Below are 22,557 nucleotides of genomic sequence, written 5' to 3' on the forward strand. Positions count from 1 at the left end.
TTTGAAGCCAATTAGAGCCTCAGGCTCTAATCATGTGCTTCAAAAAAAAAAAAAAAACCCATAGAAATCCATGCGTCCAGCATCCTGCATGGAGATTAGTGTTCGGGCGCATAGATTAGGGGGGTAGCGTCCCTGCACCCCTAATGGAGAGGCCACCACTGGTTAGAATATTCCTATTGATTTCAATAAAGTAGTGTATATGATAGTTCATAGACTATGTTTGACCTGCTTTGCATTGCTCGGGAATGCTGCAGATCCTTTATAAAGTGCATTTGGATTGGAGGTACACCAGGTTAATTGCAGCCTGTTGAGTAGTGCTGCAATTGGATGGAATACAGCCTTCCTTACCTTCCACTGATTTAGTTATATTTCACTACTAGGGCCTGATGTTTCCTGAATTGATGGATAAGATCCACCAACTGTCATCCTCCTGTCCAGAATGACTAGAAAAACTTCTAGTTTTTCACACCGGAGCGGTGGAGGGCTTTCACACCGGAGCGGTGCGCTGGCAGGATGTCAGGAAAAGTCCTGCCAGCAGCTTCTTTGGAGCAGTAAAGGAGCGGTGTGTTTACCGCTCCTCCACCGCTGCTCCCCATTGAAATCAATGGGGCAGCGCTGGGATACCGCCGGCAAAACGCCGCTATTGCGGCGCATTGCGGGCAGTTTTAACCCTTTCTCGGCTGCTAGCGGGGGGGTAAAAGCGCCCCGCTATCGGCCGAAATGTGCCGCAAATCCAATGGTAAAACGCAGCTAAAAAAAGCAGCGTTTTACCGCCTACGCTAAAGGCGGCTCAGTGTGAAAGGGGTCTTGGCAATGTTCATACTTGGTGATTTTGAATTGTTGGCAGAATTGGTTTGATTCTGCCCTTGATTTTAAATCATGCTAAAATCAAGGCAAAACGCTCATTCATCCTTAATGGCACCCCAAACCTGATGCCATTTTCCACGATTGTTGAGCCACAAAATATATAAGAATTGTGACAAAACATGCATGTAAAAATGCGCCTGGCACAGAGCCAAAATTTGGCCAAAAAAAATAGTGAGTGGGAAGTAGTCGTGCATTCCCTCTACGTGAAATGTGAATGAGGCCTTATCCTTCAGAAGTTTGGTTTTGGTGTGTGGACTCAGAGTGGGTGAACCGTTGATAAACAGTACACCAACTATTCCACCACACACACTGTGCAGGGATAGCAAGGATCCAGCTAGATGGCACCAGCATGCAACTTTTTTATACAAATGGTGACACGCTATCAACAGCCATCAACATGATGCTTTGTGGCCCTGCTAACAGCCATGCCATTTTAAGCCATGTTGTATATTGGCAAATAAATCTGGCCTATAATATGGGGGGGGGGGTAAAAATAGCCACGGTTTTAGCACCCCTCAATACCCGCTCCACCAAGCTGCAACGGTAGTCAAATGGGTTGTACACATGCAAATATTATACACTATGTTGTGTTTGGTGGGCAGTACTGAAGCCAAACACAACTCATTTAAGTAAATGGGGCCACACCACAACTGGCCTGCATCCATGTGTAATGTAGGTGGTTGAGGCACAATGATTTGGGCTTAAGTTTAAATCAGACAATGAGAATATTACCTATTGCCCAATGAAAAGTGATCCTTTCCCTGCACATCCATTCACTGGGAAGCTCAGTGTATTGTTGCTTCTCCTCCCCCAGCTCTTATGCAGCTGAGAACAGAGGGAATGTGATCACTTCTAAAAAAAGGGGAAAAAGGTAGTTATAATGTTTGTACATTTTGATGGTATGATCATCAAAATGTACAAAAATTAGTCTGTGTAGGTCTACCCATGCAATTCCGTGTAAGAATAGCTCCTACAGTCTAATAATTGATTACTTTAAGATAAAGACCTTTTACTTTGCAGGATCGGTTCAATAGTTACCGGGTTGCTGAAGGTTGCATATACATGTCTATGCTTTAAAACCAAAGATGAAAGTTATTTAAAAATACTTTTACACAGCATTTTTTGTTGCCTCAATAGTGTCTCAGTCTCTTAAAAACAATACTTTTAGGGCTCTATTTATAAAGAATTAATTTACGTGTTATAAGTAGTCCAGTATTTTGCCTAAGACATTTATCAGGATAAAATACAACATTATGGACACTAGATGGCACTATTGATCATAAGAAATAAATTTTTTTTATTTAGCCCCCCCTATGTTTTTCTTTATTTTGTCCTGTTTGTGGGTATATGACTTAAGTTATGTAGCTATTCTGATGACAAGCAGGGACATGCAGCTGACCCTTTGGTGCCATATTATAAATCTGCTTGTCATGCAATTTCATATTTTTCAATATGTACGTTTTTACATAGAATAGTCCTAGTGAACGCATTGCAACAGTATACCATCTGATATAGAGAGTGTTGGAAGTGCTGGTATTGGCTTTTGAAGGTAGCCATATGGTCACATTTACTGCCATGTGTGCTGTAGTAAAGCTTTCCATTTTATTCATCCAAACAATCATCCACATGAAGAGCAACTGCCACTGTTTATGTGTAACAGCAGTGTACCAGAACAGATATTACAAATGCACCCCTATGTGTGATAACTTTGGATTTCCAAATGGCTGGATTTGATAAGGATGAAATGTTAACCACCATTGTAAAAACAAGTACAGTAAAACACTGGATTGAGCGTAACTTGTTTTGAGAACGTTTTGCAAGACAAGCAACATTTTAAATAAATTTTAACTTGATAAACAAGCAATGTCTTGATATACAAGTAGTGTCGTGTCACAACAGAGTATAAAAGAGAAGAGAGGCGCCTCTAATTGTAGCATTATGGTTACATTTAATGAAGGTACAACATTTAGTAACTCACATGGCTGATGATTAAAACAGGGCACATCTAAGTATGCAGGCATCTGGGGTAAAGCTGTTCACATAGACCATCCTCCTCACCACCATCAACATCATCTCTTCCATGCTGCCCTGCACTTGGGCTTCAAGCCTCGCTTTCAGATCGCTCTATAGCAGGGTAGTCTTCCCGGTCACGATTGCAGACTGACAGCAGTGAGAGTGGTGTGGAGAACGGTCTATGTGAACAGCTTTACCCCAGATGCCTGCATACTTAGATGTGCCTCTTTTAATCATCAACCATGTGAGTTGCTAAATGTTGTACCTTCATTAAATGTAACCATATTGCTACACTTAGAGGTGCCTCTCTTCTCTTTTATACTCTGTAGCTCCTGCTGGATTTTGCTTCTAATCCCATTGTGGAGGCTGTCATTTGTGGATGGACATTTTATGGTTACACAATCTATCACATTGCAATAATCTTTTTATATAGACTATAGACTATAAACTGAAGGATTTAAGAATAAATGGTTGTGGAACAAATCATCTGAGATTCCATTATTTCTTATAGGGAAATTTGCTTTGATATACGAGTGCTTTGGATTACAAGCAGGTTTCCGGAATGAATTATGCTCGCAATCCAATGTTTTACTGTACATAGCGTGGAAAGAGTTAGAACCTCTTCTGAGTCTTTATTGTTGCGTAATGGTGGCCAACTGGCCATATGCACTTTAATAAATGATTTCTTTACCAAATCATTGATTTATAGTCAACAACCCATTTGATCAATATGCCACAAACGGGGAAGTGGATTTTAATCAATAGTTTCAATCAATCGTAAGGTATTGATCGTAGCTTCTGCCGTGTAATCTCATAATCTGATCAATCAAAATTCAATCATATTCATGAACAAAGTACTGTATCTCAGTCTTGCTGATCGATGCTAAACATTTGATAACATTTGAGACTCAAATCGGAATCCTATCTAAATAGAGTCTGGATCGATCAGAAGGTAAGTTATGGTGGCCATTTGTTTGCACATCGATCAGATAATAAACTTAAAGCTTGCATGGCCACAAATCCCAGGCCACAAGATCCCTTGATTAAAAGAAAGAGGAAAAGCGCTTTTTTTTTTTTAGGGTATGTAATCATGTGCCATCAAAATTAAAGCGGAACTAAACCCTCCTATTGTTTTCAGCCAAGGAAGCTGCCATCTTAGCTTGTGTTTGGTCTGCAACTGCCATGGTGCTGCACATGTGATCAGTTATGACTGCAGCCATTTGATGCTTTGACAGTTTGGTTGAGAGTACAAGCAAATGGGACAATTACATTCCCAGCACATTAATCTGAGTCATTAATCTGAAAACAAAGATGTCTACACGTAATGTTAAATTATTAAAGCAGAACTCAACTCATTGCTTTAACGATTTCACAAGCATGAAACCGTTAAATCGATGGGTTGAGTTCTGCTTTAATAATTTAATACTACTTGAAGACCTCTTTGTTTTGAGATTAATGACCCATTCATGACAGGTGCATTGCCACGGTCCCAACACCAAACAGCCATTTTTTCCCAATAATGCCAGTTCACATCACCGCATTATGATGAATGCAGTATTTTTTTTTAGTGCAGTGTAGTGAAAAACAATCAATTTCCTTAATGGGACAGTGTTGGCAAAAAAAAACACACTGACAATGGTTTTAATCCTTCCTTACTCTATCCAAAATGGAAAAAGAAAGCTTGATGTCAGATCTTTGATTATAGACATTCATTACAGAACCGTATATACACCTCATTGGTTACCTTGGCAGCTAAATGCATGCACAACCTCTTGGGCATATAGATCAACAATAATAACAAGTAACCCCTGTGAAACATAGACCCCTACTTTAGCTACGTCATGTTGGACTGACACTGTGGATCTACCCTACTATGTGCCACTACTTGCGTAAAGTGGCGAGTGGGTCCAGACCAGTTCTGAATGCAGGTAGTGTGTGTTCAGAACATGCGCCACTTTATGCAAATCATGGCCCATAGCTCTATTCAGCCTCCTTCACGCATTTATCTCTATGGGTGGCTGTCCACAACACCAGGTGTTCAAATATGGACATTTGTGTACACTGTAAGGGTGACTGAGCCCATGTGCATGAGCCCTTAGTGATATCAAATTGGGAAAAAAGTTTTTATAGGGCGATAAGAAAGTGGAAGAAGCTGGATGTGGCTAAGTTGTGGTTTATCACACACACAGTAAAATAGGTGGCTTATAAATTCAAATATGGATGGATGAATGAATGTACTATATGAAACAGCAATTAACCCATCAAAGCAGCGCTATTTTCAGTCCTCAATGCTGACTGATAAAACAAAGTCTTTGTAAATGCAAGCAAAACACATGCAGGCAGGCAAATTCCAACAAAGACACTGCGGTTGGAGCTCGGTCTGGATTCCCTTATATGAATAGTAGATCTGATGAGTGCACCTTTCACCATCTATTGGGACACCTTGTGCTGCACACACCCCATAGGGGTTCAAACTCACCAGAGCCAAGAGGTTAACAAGCCTTGGATCAAATCCTCTCTCTGGTTACTCCCGAAGTCCTCCAGGGTTGATAATCAGATAACAGCAACAATGTCCACATGTAAAAAAGAGACCCCGAATAGTCCAGTACCGTTTTGATAATTTCTTGTAAGTCACAAATAAGAGAAACAAACTAATAAAGTAAATACACTGTAAAAATCAGTGGGCGTAGTTCTTTACAAAGGATAACCTTCTAGCTTTCAGTTGGTTGGTAATAGTGGATAACTCAAACTGCTTCTCTCAAAGCACAAGGGTACTGGTTGCAGACTGGATAGATGATACACACTCACAGCTGATCAGTCCTTCATTCTACTAGTATACAACTACAAGCTTGGAGCGCACTGCGTGTCAACCAGGCACAGCTGATCCGCACTTCCTCCTTCTCGTGTCTGAAGCTTCAGGCTAGAAGCACACTGCGTCCTCACGTGATAACGGTTACCGTGGTATCGTGCTCTGACTAGTTTCGTCAGGAAGACTTTTTCAAAGAGCATATAAATTCACACAGTATTAAAAAATATTGAGCAAACATAGAACATTCCAAGATGCTAGACAAGTGGTACTGTACATGTCTATACAAACGTAATAACAATTAGGCCTCATGCACACCGGCAGAAAAAAGAATGCTGCTGTTAGGGCTTTTGCACAGTGGCACCAAAAACACCATGTTTTTTTTTTTTTTTTGACGTTCAGCCTTTTTTTTTAACTGAATGGCGCCCAAAACTTGTGTTCAGAGAGGAGCTTACTGGCATAAGCATCATGCATAAACATGGGTAAATGATTGAATATTCTAGCCAATAGAATGATTTTCTGTGCTGTGCTCTGCCGGGGTGTAAAAAGATATTTGGCGACCCAGGATTTTCATCCAGGCAGGTTGGGGCTCCAGGGGGCTTTTCTCATTCAGAAGAAACTGGCTTTTCAGTTTCCTCGTTGTTTACTAAAATCCATTGTGGTACCTGGAGCCTGGAGATTTCATAGCGACCTGGTCCTGGTTTTGGGAACCACCAACACACTAATTGGGCAGGTGTGTGCTGGGCTTTTTGGTTTTAAGCGCCACTCCAGTAGACAGAGAAGGTCTCTGCCAAGAGTCAGGAGGACTCCACCTAGGAAAGAGGTGGGAGCCAGAGCAGCAAGGGGCTGCTAAGTGTATGGACTCAAACTTATGGCTTAAGACTGTCTGTAAAAGACAAACAAGGGTCTAAAGAGTAAAGCCTATCACACACAGGCCTAATGTTGGGCAACATCTGCCATTTCAATGGAAACCGGTCGTCATTCGGCCCGTGCGCACTGGAGTTGATTCGTTAGAAGCTGATCGAAAAAGGTCTGCTGATCGGCTCCCAATCAGCGCTCTTAGCCAATGGCTGAGAGCGCTGACTGGAGTGTTCTGGTGGGGGTCGTCCCCCTGTGAGAACACAATAGCACAGCAGGGGAGATCATTGTATTAACGTTAGATAGTTAGTACAGCGGCTCTACCTGAGTTGTCAGTTTATTTTCATTCAGCCCTGCCCCTGCTGGGTTGAACATAAAAAAACTACTTGTGTGTACTAGGCTTAAGGCTGCTTTCATACTGCTCATTGCAAAAATAAATTTTACCACATTTCCGGGGCATTTTACACCTGTGAAAAAAAGGACATGTGACTTAAAAACTGCACCAAAAATGCAACCGCAGGTTCGTTTTTTCCACGTTTTTTTATGTGTTTTCCTTATATTTCAATGGAGAGTTGTGTTTTTTGTACAGTTTTTTTTTTTACCGCACCAAATATTCAGCATGCAGGACTTTTAAAAACACAACTGACTGGTGTGAAGAGTTCCAGAGGAATGGTCATGCATTTTTTTTCTTCTGTTTTTGGTAAGGGAAAAATGGCAGAAAAACAGATCAGTGCGAAAGGGCCCTAAGGCAAGAGGAGCAGTGATGAATGTAAGCCAGGGGGCTGAATGTCATTTGTTTTGATGGAAGAGCAATGCTAAAAACCCTGTGAGGGAAACTTGTGTTGTGTTTTCTGGACTCCCTATTCGTAAAAGAAATGCCCTTAAAAAAGGAGAAAAGAGAGTGGCTGCCTCCTTAAAGTTTTACCATTTAAAGTGAGTTCTCGCAGTGCATACGCCTATAAATGCGTGGAATTCCGTGCCAAAACAAGTATCCTTACACTGAGTTTTTCTGCCAGCTGCTGGCAGAATGATCCAGCATACATGGAGAAGAGGTAGTACTATACAATGTCCACATAGCAATGTCGTCAAACGTTTAGAAACGGTAACCAAATACACATTTCCTGCATTTTACATATATGGGCATATCAGGACTGTGTTAGGTCACCCAGCACCTATAAAGAGAATAGGGCTGGTTCAGGTCCCTGGTGAGGTAGATTTGTACTTTGAGAGTGGCAAAAAACAGGGTGACCCCCTACATTTTAGGGTGAGGTAACATGGCTGCCTTATCCTGGCGTGTTATCTTTCTGAACAATGTCTATATTTTCCTACAGAAGAATTAAAGAATAACTCAGGGCAAAAGAACTAAAGAATAACTGAGGGCAAAAGTTTTTTTCTTAGTTTTACATGCAGGAGGGAGGCATTACAACACCTGGCAGGTTTTTATTGTTGTGTCTTTTATAGAAATCCCCCCCCATTTGTCCTGGTGATGGTTATCATCAAAAGTGAAAGCAAATTCCAGGTTGTCGCCAGAACAGGAATAGACAGAATATCTTTTAGTGGGGGCACTAGTTCTGGTGACTACCAGGATATCCTCTCACTTCCTGTAGTGACTATGGGACAGGAAATGAAGGAAAATCTTCTCTCTTGAGGGGACAAAAAAAATCTGATTGGTTATAACCCTGCCTTACTTTATCAAAAATAAAAAAAAAATAAAAAGCTTTGCATTTTTTAGGCCTTATTTATTATTATTATTATTATTATTATTATTATTATTATTATTATTACTGAGTTGCATTTCCATGTGTTTGTGGCGCATTCTGATATATTTACTTGCAAGAAAAATACAGCATGCTGTACTTTTGTTTTTGTATGCTTTCATTATTTTTATTTTTAAACAATACAAGAGGATATCATGAGACATTACATTGTAAAAACATTAGAGAGACAGGTTATATTTTAAGCTGGCCATAGATGGAATGAAATTTGACTGGTTCAGCAGGGATGTCTTAACTGACTTCTGCACAACCAACCTGTACAGTCCGTGTCGCTGGCTATAGCCAGCTGTGCTGATCAGTGTATTCTGATGGCAGGGAAGTCTCCCCTTCGTCAGAACACAATAACTCCGTCAGAGGGATTTCCTCATCCATTTCGAATGTGTGTATAGGGGAATCGATTTGTTTTTTTTTTTTTCAACCCACTAGCTGAATGAAAGAAAATGAATCCTGTATGGCCCGCCTTAGGCCCCTTTCATTCTGGGGCGGTAGGGGGCGTCGGCGGTAAAACAGCGCTATTTTTAGCGATGTTTTACCGCGGTATTCGGCCGCTAGCGGTACGGTTTTAACCCCCCCGCTGGCGGCTGAAAAAGGGTTAAATCCACTCGTATAGCGCGGCTATAGCCGCGGTATTGCCGCGGTATAGCCGCGCTGTCCCATTGATTTCAATGGGCAGGAGCGGTGAAGGAGCGGTGAATACACCGCTCCTTCACCGCTCCAAAGATGCAGCTGACAGGAGATTTTTTCTTCTGCCAGCGCACCGCTTCAGTGTGAAAGCCCTCGGGCTTTCACACTGAACAAACAGCGGAGGCTGTTTTGGGGCGGTTTGCAGGCGGTATTTTTAGCGCAATAACGCCTGCAAACTGCCCCAGTGTGAAAGGGGCCTTACTCTCATAACTCTAATGCCCTGTACACATGGTCGGACATTGATCGGACATTCCGACAACAAAATCCATGGATTTTTTCCGACGGATGTTGGCTCAAACTTGTCTTGCATACACACGGTCACACAAAATTATCGGAAAATCTGATCGTTCTGAATGCGGTGACGTAAAACACGTACGTCTGGACTATAAACGGGGCAGTAGCCAATAGTTTTTGTCTCTTAATTTATTCTAAGCATGCGTGGCACTTTGTGCGTCGGATTTGTGTACACATGATCGGGAATTTCCAACAACGGATTTTGTTGTCGGAAAATTTTATAGCAAGCTCTCAAACTTTGTGTGTCGGAAATTCCGATGGAAAATGTGTGATGGAGCCTACACACGGTCGGAATTTCCAACAACAAGGTCCTATCACACATTTTCCGTCGGAAAATCCGACCGCGTGTACGGGGCATAATGATATAATGAACAAGATTTGCAGTAGTAGTATTGAGAGCCTTGATAATGTTCTTAGAAATAGCATGTGATCCACTATAGGGAGGAATAAGGGCCAATTCACACTATGTGCGGTGACAGACGTTTTACCGCATGTTAAAATGTCTGTGACCGTAGGGACACACAAGAAACAATTGTTTCCTACGTGTCACATTCACACTGTAACACAGCTTAATGCTGCGATAAAATGCAGACATGCTACATTTTATCGCAGCGTACCTGCCAGAAACGCACTGAAATGTCAGGCAGCGCAGCGCAGTGCACCCCCGGACATTGCAATAAATGAACTATATATTTTATACACTTTAAAACCTGTATAAATTTTTTTTTAAAAAGGGGAGCAGTGCGATATGCGGAATTGCGCATCACACTGCCCCGTAGCGCAGCTGGCAACGCTGAGTGTCTGGAGCGGTGATCGCTTTGGCTGTTCTGCAAATTGCCGGCTTGCATATTGGGAATTGGCCCTGAATGTTTCATGACCTCTCCAGGTATGCTGTATTTTTTTTAAACGCACATTTTTGTTTAACTGCATCTGGTATAAATGAGCCCTCAAGGAGAATCGCTTTGAACCACTTCAGCGCCGGAAGATTTTACCCCCTTCCTGACCAGAGCATTTTTTGCGATTTGGCACTGCGTCGCTTTAACTGACAATTGTGCAGTCGTGCAACGTTGTACTCAAACAAAATTGATGTCCTTTTTTTTCCCACAAATAGAGCTTTCTTTTGGTGGTATTCGATCACCTCTGCGGTTTTTATTTTTTGCGCTATAAACAAAAAAAGAGCAACAATTTTGAAAAAAATTCGTGTAGAAGTGTCCTTCGCGCTATCACTACAGTGTAAAAAATAATAAATATTAAATAAGATAAATGCAGCAAAATCTCAGATGTGTGCTGAGACACATATAAAATGAAAATACTAAATCAAAGCGTGATCTTGCGCAGTGATTTCATACCCTGGGATCCCTCCTCTAGGTAAAGTAGTGTTTGGAAAGGGTACATAAAATAAGTGATAATAAATAGTGACATGAAAATAATATTATTTTGCATAAGTGCATAAGTATAAAAACATTCTATAGTAAACTCTTAGGTGGTAAAAGTAATAAGCAACTGATGACAAAGCTAGTGCTAACTGATGACAAATAAATGCTGGTGCAAAGCTAGTGCTAACAGACACATCAGTACATGTACTCTGGTATATAGTAAAAATTCTAGTCAATAATAGATAAAGAGATATAGTCCTTAGCGATGGGTAAACTATAATAGAAAGTCCAAAATAGGAATGTGATATGAATCCAATGTAAAGTCCCTTAATAAAGTACTATGGTGGTGTTGCCCTTCTGAACTTTCTGTAAGTATGGTCTCTCAGAACTCTCACCTCAAAGCTGTGGTGTCATAGCTGTTATGAGTAATAATCCATGGATGTTGTCACCGCTGTCGGTCAGTGCTGCTGGTCATGGATTTCTCCTCTAGGATCGCCTGCTGTGACTTCTAAAATAGCTCCAGCATAATCAGCTCGGTATTGGGGGTGAAGAAGGGAGAGAAAAAGAGGGGGCTCCACAGTCCTTTAATACAGTGGTCATCAACCAAGGCTAACAGAGAAGTGCGTTTACAGGCATACAAAAAAATACTGAACACCTGTAAGAATGGCGTATTTTAAGCTGTGGCTTTAGGCTGCATTCACATGGATGTAATACTTGTAGTTATACTGATCTTATTGCACGTTTTTTTCTAGTACAAAATTTCCTGCAAAATGATCGGTAAATACTTGCGTAAAATTGTCCTGTTTCTTTTCCCCCAATACTTGCATCTGGTATACATGTATACATTTGTCCTCCGGTGCAGATTTTTGGATTTTGTGTTACGGATCTGAATGCAGTGCATGTTTATGCACCTGTGGGAATGTCTCAGTTGAAAACAATGCAGCTGCATTCAGATCCGTAAATAAAAAATGCTTGCAAATGTTTTTTTTTTTTTTAATGACCGTGTGAATGAAGCCTTAAAGTGAATGTAAATCCGATTCATGAAATTTGAGCTGGGCACATATATCTGCAGTGTTTTCTTATATCTCTTCAAAGCACGGAGTCCCGTGTCTTTATTCTGCTCCATTCTTCTGTTATCAGCATGATAACTTCTGACAAGTTCTCTGACATCTGATAAAAACTGCTTGAAATTTGTGTCAGATTAGATTAGCAGAGAGCTGCTCTACTCACAGGACAGCTTTGCAAGTCTCCACCGATGTGGAGGGGGGTGTGTGCCTTTCCTCCAATCAGCTGTCTCCCAGTGTAATCCAACACTACACTGCTACAGCTGAATGAGGAAGTGAAAATTCCAACACAATCTGCACTTTCTGAACACTATATAAAGCTGAAGGCAGCAGATATACATGTAAAACGTATGTAGGGAGATTTGTTTAATCTCTGTGTATCATCTGAGGCTGTTCAATTCACTGGGTATATGTGAGGGTTTACATCCACTTTTTAAAGTGAAGAAAGAATGTCATAGTTGTACTTTTTACTCTTGGTCTTAAAACTGCACAAGCTGTATAACTTTCTGTGTTCTTTTTTTTGTTCCTTCTAGAAGAGGGAAAAGGTCAGAGACGAAGGGGTGCAGTAAAAAGGCCTAGCATAGCGCCGGGATCGGCTAATACCGTGTCGTCTCCGACTACAATAATCCCAGTAAGTAGCCTTAAATTTATATATATTCTGCAAAACTCGGTACTCGTATATATACTTCAACAATACCATAAAAATTTACAATTGGTAAAATTAGACTAAGATTGCTGCCTGTAAAAAAAAAGAAAAAAAATTCTACCAGATGTAATAAAACGTTTTTCATTTTACAGCCCACAGGGAAAAAGAATAATGTGCTCTCTAATGAAGCCAGAAAAGAAATGGCAAAACTTGCTAAAGTTACAAAGGATGAACGGAGAGCTCAGCTGGATGCGAGGCACAAGTATTTGGTCTCTAAATTGGCTGATGGTCTGGGAATTGGGGAAAATGAAGTGGAGGACTTTCTGATTTCTGATGATAAGGTGAAATATTAATGCTACCCTGCCATCTAGTGGTAAAAGCTTGGTATTGGCATCATATTAAGTGACATTTTTGTAAAAATGATCACAGTTTACTGGAAAAACATTTTCTTATTTGTCTTTCACACTTTTAGGGCTTGTTAAAACCATGTGTAGAGGCCTGCACTGGATCAACACACGTCACTGCAAGACACATAGAAAACAATGGCTTTCTATGTGCCTTGTTTGCTCCACAAAGTTGTGTAAGTGCACAATGCAGCGTGTTGTGCTAAAACACATTTTAACGCATTGCAGCGTGCATGATTTCATGTATACACAACACAACTGAAAGTAAAGATGAAAAAATAAATAGTTTTTTAGTATTTGGACCCTTCTGGGGACATGTAACTTCACAATTGATGACATGAAAACATGCTAATGTGCATAAAAAGTGCACTGCAAAGCAATGTGCATGAAAATGGTTGCTAAATGCAAATCGATGCACATGTATTTTCAAAGTGTTGTGGTGAGTATGGCATGAGCCACACCAGCAGCCACACATCACACTGTTTACAATCCTTTTGAACTTTGATTGAACGTTAATGAAATTTCACAAATACATTTAATTTCATTAAGTTCGATTGGTCACAGCATGGTGGATTGCATTGCACCGTGCTGTATTTTTTTCAGCACACATCACCATTGGTGGTATGAACTAGCCTGATACGGAACAAGGCTTCTTTTTTCTTTTTTTTTTTGCTTTGTGCATCCTACTTACCACCATTGGCTACATGGAAAGAAATGTGTCAAGGATGGACAGGGCTTGGCTTATGAGATGCAGGGCCACCTTCTTTTAGTAATGCAGTATACAAATCATTATTTATGGCTGCTAGCATTTAGTCCTAGTTCACAATAGTCCGATTTCAGATGCAACTTGAGTCACAGAGAATCGCATGGCAATAGGGCACATTGTTTTCAATGGTGCCTGTTCATATTAATGCAGCGCAGAGCAGCATGATTTTGCAAAAGGATCCTGTGCTATTTTGGTGCGATTTCAGCGCGATTCTGGCCTCATAGCATATGCAAACCACATCCATGTAACATACAAGCTACATCACATAGTCTGATGCAGCAGTGTGAACCTAGTGTTAATGGATAGCTTTTGAACCAACACCCCTATTTAAAAATGCAGTGTAATGTGCAAAGAAATTGCATTTTAAGAGAAAAAGCAAAAATGTACTTCTTTACACCCCAGCTTCTTGAAGATTTGGGATCCTCCGCTTCTTTTGATACTTGTTGAGAAGGGAGAATAATCATCCTTGCCTAGAGATGCCATGGGAAGATGCCAGAGTTTAAGATATTTTTGCTTCTAATGTGTAATACATGTTTTATACATGTAACCCTGGGATTTAAAAAATAAGTGGATCTTTTCTGCTTTTATGGTAGATATGCAGATGACCATTCAGTCATATGATCTGTATATGTAAAGTTCAGTAAAAAAAAAAATCACAGGTAAACTGACCAATCAAAACATACTCTACAGCTAATCACGTTGACAAAACAGCTCCCCCCCCCCCCAAGAGTTCCATTATTTCAGAATTTCAGTGTCTTACAGTTTCATGATTTAGGAGTATACACTAAATAAGCTTTATTGTTTTCATTTTCAGTTCAGTTTAATAGCCGATTTCTTTGCTTCAAATGGATCTAAAAAGCTGATCTTCTTTTATCAAGAAGTTGCTCAGGTAGGTGTCCTTTTTGTTGTTTGCTCATGTATAATACAGACAGTATTATAATACAGACAGTATTACCCAGTAACCATTGAAATATGTTTTCTTATTGCCTCTTCTAGCCAAGCAAGGCAAATATTCCAGTGTGGGCAGATCCAGCAAACCTAAATTCCTCATATCCTCATGTCCAGAAGAAACTATTTATCACAATGGATTCCAGTGAGGTAAACTTTCTGCTTTATTTAATAGACCTAGTGTGATTTGTTGCTTGATGCTGCTTTTTGCATTGTATTCTTCTATAGAGCCCAAAGTGTAAAAATATGTTTGTATGTGTATTACCGTGCATAACCTGAAATGGAAGCTACACTGAAATTGTTGGGCAGAAATCAACAGCTTGCAAAATAATGTAATTACAATAAAATACAAAATAACTGACAGCTATCTAAGGCAGCCCATAGATGAGCCTTTTTTTTCATTCAACCAGCAGCAGCTATTCATTTTCAAGGGTTTCAATTGATTACAGTGTATCTGGCAGTTTAAACATCTGCTGTGTCAGTACTGTGGCATGACCTACACCATGAAGTCAAAAAAACACTCCAAGCAACTACATGAAAGTGACTGAAAATGTCAACTACCTTCCCCATTCCAGCACCAGACCTCATCTATCTTCCAAGGCCATGGGCAGTTTTTGGTATTGCCGGGGTGTTCTGGATAAGTCATGTGACCAGGGGCGTATCCAGGGCTTTTTTTCAACGGGAACGCAGGGGAACGCAGTTCCGGCATCTCCTGGACTGACTGTATGTGTAATGGCAAAGGGTGCTTGGGTGTGCTGCAGGGTATTGATGCTCACTGCTGGGGGATCTATTCTAGCTAGAGGGGATCTATTTTTGCAGGGGGGTCTCTGATCCCGGAAATAGCTCAATTGGCAGAGTAGGTCAGAGTCCTAGGCTGTGCTTGTGCCTCGGCAGCCTTGCTACACACAGCTGGTAAAAAGGAGCCAATGGGTTGTGGGAAGGTGGGAGTCTGGTGTAGTTTTTTTTATTTTTTGGGGGGGAGGGTGGGAGAGTCTTCTGTTGTAGTATGGGAGGTCAGGGGAGCCCTCATCTCTCCCCCCCCCTCACTCCCCTCCTCTATCCCCAACCCTCTCTCCCCCCCACCTCTTTCCTCCTCCCTCTCTCTCTCTCCCCCTCTCTCTTTAGCCCCCGGGGCCCCGGGGCTTGGGCTCTACCTCCAGGCTGGGAGCGGAGGAAAGGAAGGAAGGAAAAGAAGCTTAAGAGAGGAATCTTCATTACCTTTGGACATCTGGGGTGGCATGGGAAGATCTGATCAGTTGGAGGTCTGAACAGGAGTCTTGCCCAGTGCAGCGGGGAGCAAAGGAGAGTGTGAGTACCTCAGTACAGCCAGGGGCATACAAGGGGAAAGACTGCCAGATGTAGCATACTTTCCAAGGACATCGTTGTGCTAAATCCTGATCCCTTGTTTTGGGGAGTTCTTCAGAGCAGCAGGTGGGCTGATAGTCAAGCAGCAAGGTGGGCTGGTAGGATCTGCAAGTGTCAGAACGGATGAACTTCTGCTTTAGAGATACAATATTTCTGCATACAGTTGGGTTTTTTACCCTATCCAGGTTGTTTTCCCCAATTAAACATCAAAAACAAGCTCATGGACTGATTTCTTGTATCTGGATGCAAGTTGGAAATGTGTGTTGCCTGGCTGTGCAGGATTAGGGGGGAACCAGTAACAAGGGGCTTCTGTGGGGGTAGCGCTACAAATATAACACGGAAAGTGCCATTAGTACATTGAAAACCTTGAAAAATTATCAAAACACTAACAGCAGAGTTTATGAGAAATGTGCCTACATAAGTTTACTGTTTTTTTTTTTTATTATTTGCAAAACTTATTTTTTAGCATTGGACAGAGTGGAGAGAGATTAGAACACCTGTTTGTCCTGTTTACCGTTATCATTAAAAGTGAAAGTAAAAGAAAATTCCTAAATTTTGGTGCGTCCCTAGAACAATAATAGAGGGGGAAATCTTCTCATAAGGGCAATAGTTCTGGTGACCTGAAGGGCCCAGTGGATTCCTTTTAATTTGAAGGGGTTTTCTCTCACTTCCTATTTTGACTATGGAACAGGAAGTGAAGGTAAATCTCCCCAATAGAAAACAGATAGTAAAAAAAAAAAAAAACTGACAGGAGTTATAACCCTCCCTTACTCTATCCAAAATGGCAAAAAAAAGTTTTGCCCATAGGTCGACTTTTAAGTATTTTGGAATGTATTTTATTGCAGGGGCAGTTTATGCTAAATAAACAGCATTTGGCAACTGCTGCCATCAAAGGGGAAGAGGGGTGGGGATGAATCTTGAATAAATATATTTGGATAACCTAAAACCCAACAATCGCTTTGCTCAGTGATTTTCTTTTTTTGGGGGGTTTTTGAAGTTGTTTCAGTTTTACTTTCCTTGACCCTTGGTTTATAAAGTGCTGACGAATGTGCTGTGTCTATATAATTTATTTGCACTCCTTTCACACTGAGGCAGTTTTCAGGCGTTTTAGCGCTAGAAATAGCACCTGAAAACCGCCTCCCGTTCATTTCACTGTGTCTTTTCACACTGGGGCAGTCTTTGGGGAGGTTTCAGGAGCGCTGTATTTAGCGCTCCCAAAATGCCCTGCCTATTGAAATGAATGGGCAGCACTTCAAACGTGACTGAAAGTCGATTCGGAAGCGCCGCAACACGGGTGCTTTTAAACCCTTCTTTGGGGTTAAAAGCGCCCTGCTAGCAACCAGAAAGCGCTGCATAAACAGTGCTAAAGCACCGCTAAAACAAAAGGCGTTTAAGGGCTGCCGCGGCCCCAGTGTGAAAGGGGTCTTAAATTAAAAGAAAATAAAGAGAACAGATACCTTATTTCTTTGTTGATGGTCAGTAACAGAAAAAAGTAAACCTAAATTAGTTTATCTTCCATGGCATGTGAAAAATAAGTGTACGGATGGGATTAAACTCATCACCCTTACAATGGTTTTACCACTAAGCAGACAATGCTGCGGGAAAGGTGATTAATGTCTACATAAGTTTGTAATTGATGTATGTTTTCTTTCAGGGACTGACAGGGACCTGCCTTTTCTTTTTGCGCACAACAGATAAAGCAATTACAACAGCCAACGTTGTCCAGGTGAGCCACAATACTTGTATTTATCATGCTTTGTCTTTATGGAATATCCTTTTGCTAGTTGTTTCTACTATTAATTCATGTATTTTGTCTATTCTAGGCCACTTCACTACACTATTCCTTACCTTCTGCAAATATTTCACCTTAATCTTAGCTATAATACAATAGGACAGTTGCAGACAAAAGGCATAATCCAAGCTACTCAATTCAATTATATACCTTTTACTTTCATCACTTTATCTCTTACAGGAGGTCAACTTCAGCATGTTTGAATGTACTAATGGGAACATTTTCCAAGGGCTTGAGATTTTACTGGCCCAGGTTTTGGTGCCGGCTCTTAAATGTCAAGAGGTATGCTCGTATTCTGTCACCTGCAAAGTGATGCCTTTCTGTCATAACAATATTATTGCAGCATATATACTGTACACTCACCGGACACTTTATTAGGTACATCTTGCTAGTACCGAGTTGGAAGCTATTTTGCCTTGAGAACTGCCTTGATTCTTCATGGCATAGATTGAACAAGGTGTTGGAAACATTCCTCAGAGATTTTGGTCCATATTGACATGATAGATTCACACAGTTGCTGCAGATTTGACGGCTACACATCCATGATGCGAATCTCCCATTCCACCACATCCCAAAGGTGCTCTATTGGATTGCCGATCTGGTGACTGTGGAGGCCATTGGAGTACAGTGAACTCATTGTCATGTTCAAGAAACCAGTTTGAGATGATTTGTGCTTTGTGACATTATCCTGCTCGAAGTAGCCATCAGAAGATGGGTACACTGTAGTCATAAAGGGATGGTCAGCAGCAATACTCAGGTAGGCCATGGCATTTAAACGATGCTCAATTGGTACTAAGGGGCCCAAAGTGTGCCAAGAAAATGTCCCCCACTCCATTACACCACCAGCCTGAACCATTGATACAAGGCAGGATGGATCAATGCTTTCATGTTGTTTACACCAAATTCTGACCCTATTATCTGAATGTCACAGCTGAAATCGAGGCTCTTCAGACCAGGCAATGTTTTTCCAGTCTTCTATTATCCAATTTTGGTGAGCAGTGCAAACCACATCTAGATGCCTAAATGCAGTGAGTTGCTGCCGTATGATTGGCTGTTTAGCAATTTGTGTTACCGAGCAATTGAACAGGTGTACCTAATAAAGTGGCCGGTGAGTGTATATGTTGGAATGAGATAAAAAATGCATTTAATTTTGATTATTCTAATTTCTTATTTACAGTACACTTCAAACTTTTTATCTATGCTAAAAAGAAAGGGAGAAGAGAAAAAATAACAGTAGAAAGTTCACTATGAGAATAATGGTTTATTTAGGAGTGACAAAAATGGTCTAAAAAAAGAAAAAGAAGCAACTTCTCTGTTGAAGAAAATGCAATTAATTACTCCAAAAGCTTGATCAAGCACTAAGTAGAAACACATGTTGTGTGCTACATGTTTCTGCTGATCATTGCTTAAGCCTGGTACACACGATCGGATTGTTGGCCAACAGAGCGTCAGGCTTTTGTCCAAAGGGCGTGTGCCAGGAACTTGTCTTGCATACTAATGGTACCAGGGCCATCTTTAATATTGATTGGACCCTGGGCAAAAATTTTCTTGGGCCCCCCCCATGCAATTTTACTTTCCACCTGCTCTGAAACATACAATAAATAGCAGCTAGACTCAAAATCAGTTTACTGTATCAGATCAGGCAACAATTGTGATTGGTTGCCAGAGGTTACAGCATATCATTGCTGCTCACTGACTGGTTGCTAGAGGTTACAGCACACATTACAGATCACCGATTAGTTGCTAGAGGTTACAGCACATAATTTCTGCTAAGATTCTTATCCTACATGGGCACACACACATACTAGGGCCAATTTAAGACCCAAGCCACTTAACCTTGAGGGTAGGTTTTTGGAAACTGGAGTACCTGGAGAAAACCCACGCAAGCACAGTGGGAAGATGCAAACTCCATGCAGATTGTGTCCTGACTGAGATTTGAACTGGAAACCCCAGTGCTGCAAGGCAGATGTGCTGAGCTCATCTCTCTATTCCTGCCCTTTCTCTTCCAATCAATGTGCTCTTTTTAAGCACATGAACTGACTGGCACTCAAATATGCTGTGCAGTAAAACAGTGGTTCTCAACCCTGTACTCAAGTACCCCCAAAAGGCCATGTTTGCAGGTTTTCCTTGCACAGGTGCTTTAAATCAGAGTCAATGGCTTGGTATTTTGGACAGCTATTTTATCTAAGAGAAATTCCCAAAACATGGCCTGTTGGTGGTACTTGAGGAATGGGTTGAGAACCACTGCAATAGACAATAGACTAAATCAAATTTTGGTACTTGTATTGATTGCAGTAACAAAAATAAATACTGATTTATAAATGAATATTGAGCTGCTTTTTTCCATCTACTCAGAGTTTACCTGTAAGTTTCTCATCTTATTTTTACTTCATTTTGTACTAATTCAGAACTGGGGAGCTGTCAAAGATGGTCTACAAAATTCACAAATACAGGAGTTCTTGGACTCGTTGGACAAATTTGTTACCACGTTGTCATCTGCAAAAAGCAATCTGGATGGAAAAATTGAGCTAAAGAAAGTGGACAATGGCAATTTCCTTGATAGCTTGCAAAATCCTTCAGACTTCATAGCAGCAGGTTTGTGACATTGGTATTTATTGATGTAAAACTAAACAAAAAAATATTTTTCAGCCTGTTTGTTGGATGCATTTTTTTTTCATTTTTCTGTAGCAGCAATCTAACAATTCGTTTGCAGTATCAAGGCATGAGCAAATGTTTGCCTTGCAAAGGATGATAGACTAAAAATATGAAGAGTAGTATACATTTACTTTGAATTACTTTGAATTCCCCACAGCTGCTTTGATTGTGACTCTCCCGCAGTCTTCTCCAGCACTGTTTTTGTGACTTAATACAATCTGTTGTGTTGTGCTATGACAGTAGCAATATCTGAGTCTATTATAGTTAGTCACTCATCAAAGAATACATCAGTTAATACATATTCTTTTTTTTTTTATCTGACAGAAAATTTCAGCTCCCATAGCAGAAGTATGATATGCTGGTGGCACCTTTTGTTTTCCCCTGTAGTTATTTTAATGACTGTTCCATACCTAGTGGAAATGAAATGCAATGTTATTCCTTAGCGTATACAGCTCCTATACTAATCCAGGTTATTAATTATTATCATTCATTTTTATCTAGTGTCAAAAACGAAAATTTTGTGTTTAAACCTTATTTTTTCCAGGAGGTAACAGTGAAGTGATTGAGAAGCTGGAGGGGATGCTGGCTGTATGGATGAAGCAGATTGAACAAGTTCTTGCAGAAAGTGAGCAAATGAGGAAAGAAGCAGATGACATTGGCCCTTCTGCTGAGCTGGAACACTGGAAGTCACGCATGTCATCATTTAACAGGTTTTAACACTGCTATTCCTTAAAGCAAATTTCATGCAAATATGTTTTTCTGCTGTCTTTTAAAGGGTATCTAGTAGTGTTGATTTATGGCTAAGCATTACCTAAATTCTTAGGGTCCTTTCACACGAGTCGGACTCACACCAGGCCTGTGATCCGCTTGCTCAGTAAAATATCTGTCCTCTGATCCCCACTGAGCAGGCAGATGACAGCTCAGTTTCCGCTCCGCTTATGCACACAGCCCACTCTCCTCTATGGATGGTCGGTTGTAAATGGACCACCTATCCGTTTACCCCCGACTGCCACCCAATCCGCTGGATGCAAGGGAAATGGATGGGGATTCCCATCCTCCTGTTTTTAGCAGATAAGATTGGATGTAGAACACATGTCCGTATACACCCGCTGCTCCATAGAGTAGAGGATAAAGGATGTTCCAATTGGGTCCACCTGCCCGATTGGAACTTTCGCATTAAAAGGGCCTTAGTGAGAAATTCAGTGCACTTCCTCACATGTGAGATTGAGGCTCTCCTGTTTCTGTACCCTTATAGCTTATCTTCGGTGTGAGAGCTAAAGAATGCCATATATGCTTCTATTGAATTGTGCTGTCTTTCTACCATCTCCTTAGCTTTGTGCCAGAGGCGTAACTAGAAACCTCAGGGCCCCGGTGCAAGAAATCATGAAGGCCCCTCCCCCCAAAAAAGCATGATTTTAATACCAATTCAGCCAGCGTCACCAATGCAACCTATGTCCCCAGTGCAGCCTGTGTCACCAATGAAACCTGTGTCCCCAGTGCAGCTGGTGTCACCAATGCAACCTGTGTCCCCGGTGCAGCCTGTGTCACCAATGAAACCTGTGTCCCCAGTGCAGCTGGTGTCACCAATGCAATCTGTGTCCCCAGTGCAGCCGGTGTCCCCAGTGCAGCCGGTGTCCCCAGTGCAGCCGGTGTCCCCAGTGCAGTCTGTGTCCCCAGTGCAGTCTGTGTCCCCAGTGCAGCCTGTGTCCCCAGTGCAGCCTGTGTCCCCAGTGAGGCCTGTGTCACCAATGCAACCTGTGTCACCGGTGCAGCCTGGAGGGGGGGTGGTGGTGGTACTGGAGGGGGGTGGTACTGGAGGGGGGTGGTGGTGGTACTGGAGGGGGACCTCTTACTGATCCCATTCCCCACCACCACCACTGATCTCATCCCTATCCCCCCCTGTTGTAGAGGTGATGGGGGTGGGGGGATAGGGATGAGATCAGTGGTGGTGGTGGGGGGATGGAATCAGTAAGAGGCAGAGCCGCAGAGGTGGTGGAGGTTGGGATCGATCGATTGCAGTGCAAAATGGTGACTTACCGCCAATCAATCGATCGATTCCCCCTCTTCAGAGATTATCCTTCACAGCGTGCCTCTTCCAGGAATGCCTTGCTTGCCTCAGGTCCTCAGGTAGGTACTCTACACACTGCGCAGTCGCAGAGGGGAGAGCTCCTCCCCTGCCTTCACTGAATTGGTCTGCTAGTTTTTTCAGTGTCCGCCCCGCCTCCCTTACAGTCTCTCTGTTTC

General features: G+C 41.6%; 1 protein-coding gene across 1 annotated transcript in view; it reads left to right on the top strand.

The window, feature by feature from the left end:
- Positions 1 to 22,557, top strand: part of LOC141144794 (dynein axonemal heavy chain 5-like) — a 454,887-nt gene that overhangs the window by 16,270 nt on the left and 416,060 nt on the right. The window contains exons 3-10 of the mRNA XM_073630823.1: positions 12,271 to 12,368; positions 12,536 to 12,724; positions 14,368 to 14,442; positions 14,550 to 14,651; positions 17,521 to 17,592; positions 17,839 to 17,940; positions 20,067 to 20,253; positions 20,858 to 21,023. Of these exons, the coding sequence (XP_073486924.1) occupies positions 12,271 to 12,368; positions 12,536 to 12,724; positions 14,368 to 14,442; positions 14,550 to 14,651; positions 17,521 to 17,592; positions 17,839 to 17,940; positions 20,067 to 20,253; positions 20,858 to 21,023 (991 nt within the window). The remainder of the gene's footprint in view (positions 1 to 12,270; positions 12,369 to 12,535; positions 12,725 to 14,367; positions 14,443 to 14,549; positions 14,652 to 17,520; positions 17,593 to 17,838; positions 17,941 to 20,066; positions 20,254 to 20,857; positions 21,024 to 22,557) is intronic.

Source organism: Aquarana catesbeiana, linkage group LG05 (genome assembly GCF_042186555.1).
Source record: "Aquarana catesbeiana isolate 2022-GZ linkage group LG05, ASM4218655v1, whole genome shotgun sequence".
NCBI lineage: Eukaryota > Metazoa > Chordata > Amphibia > Anura > Ranidae > Aquarana > Aquarana catesbeiana.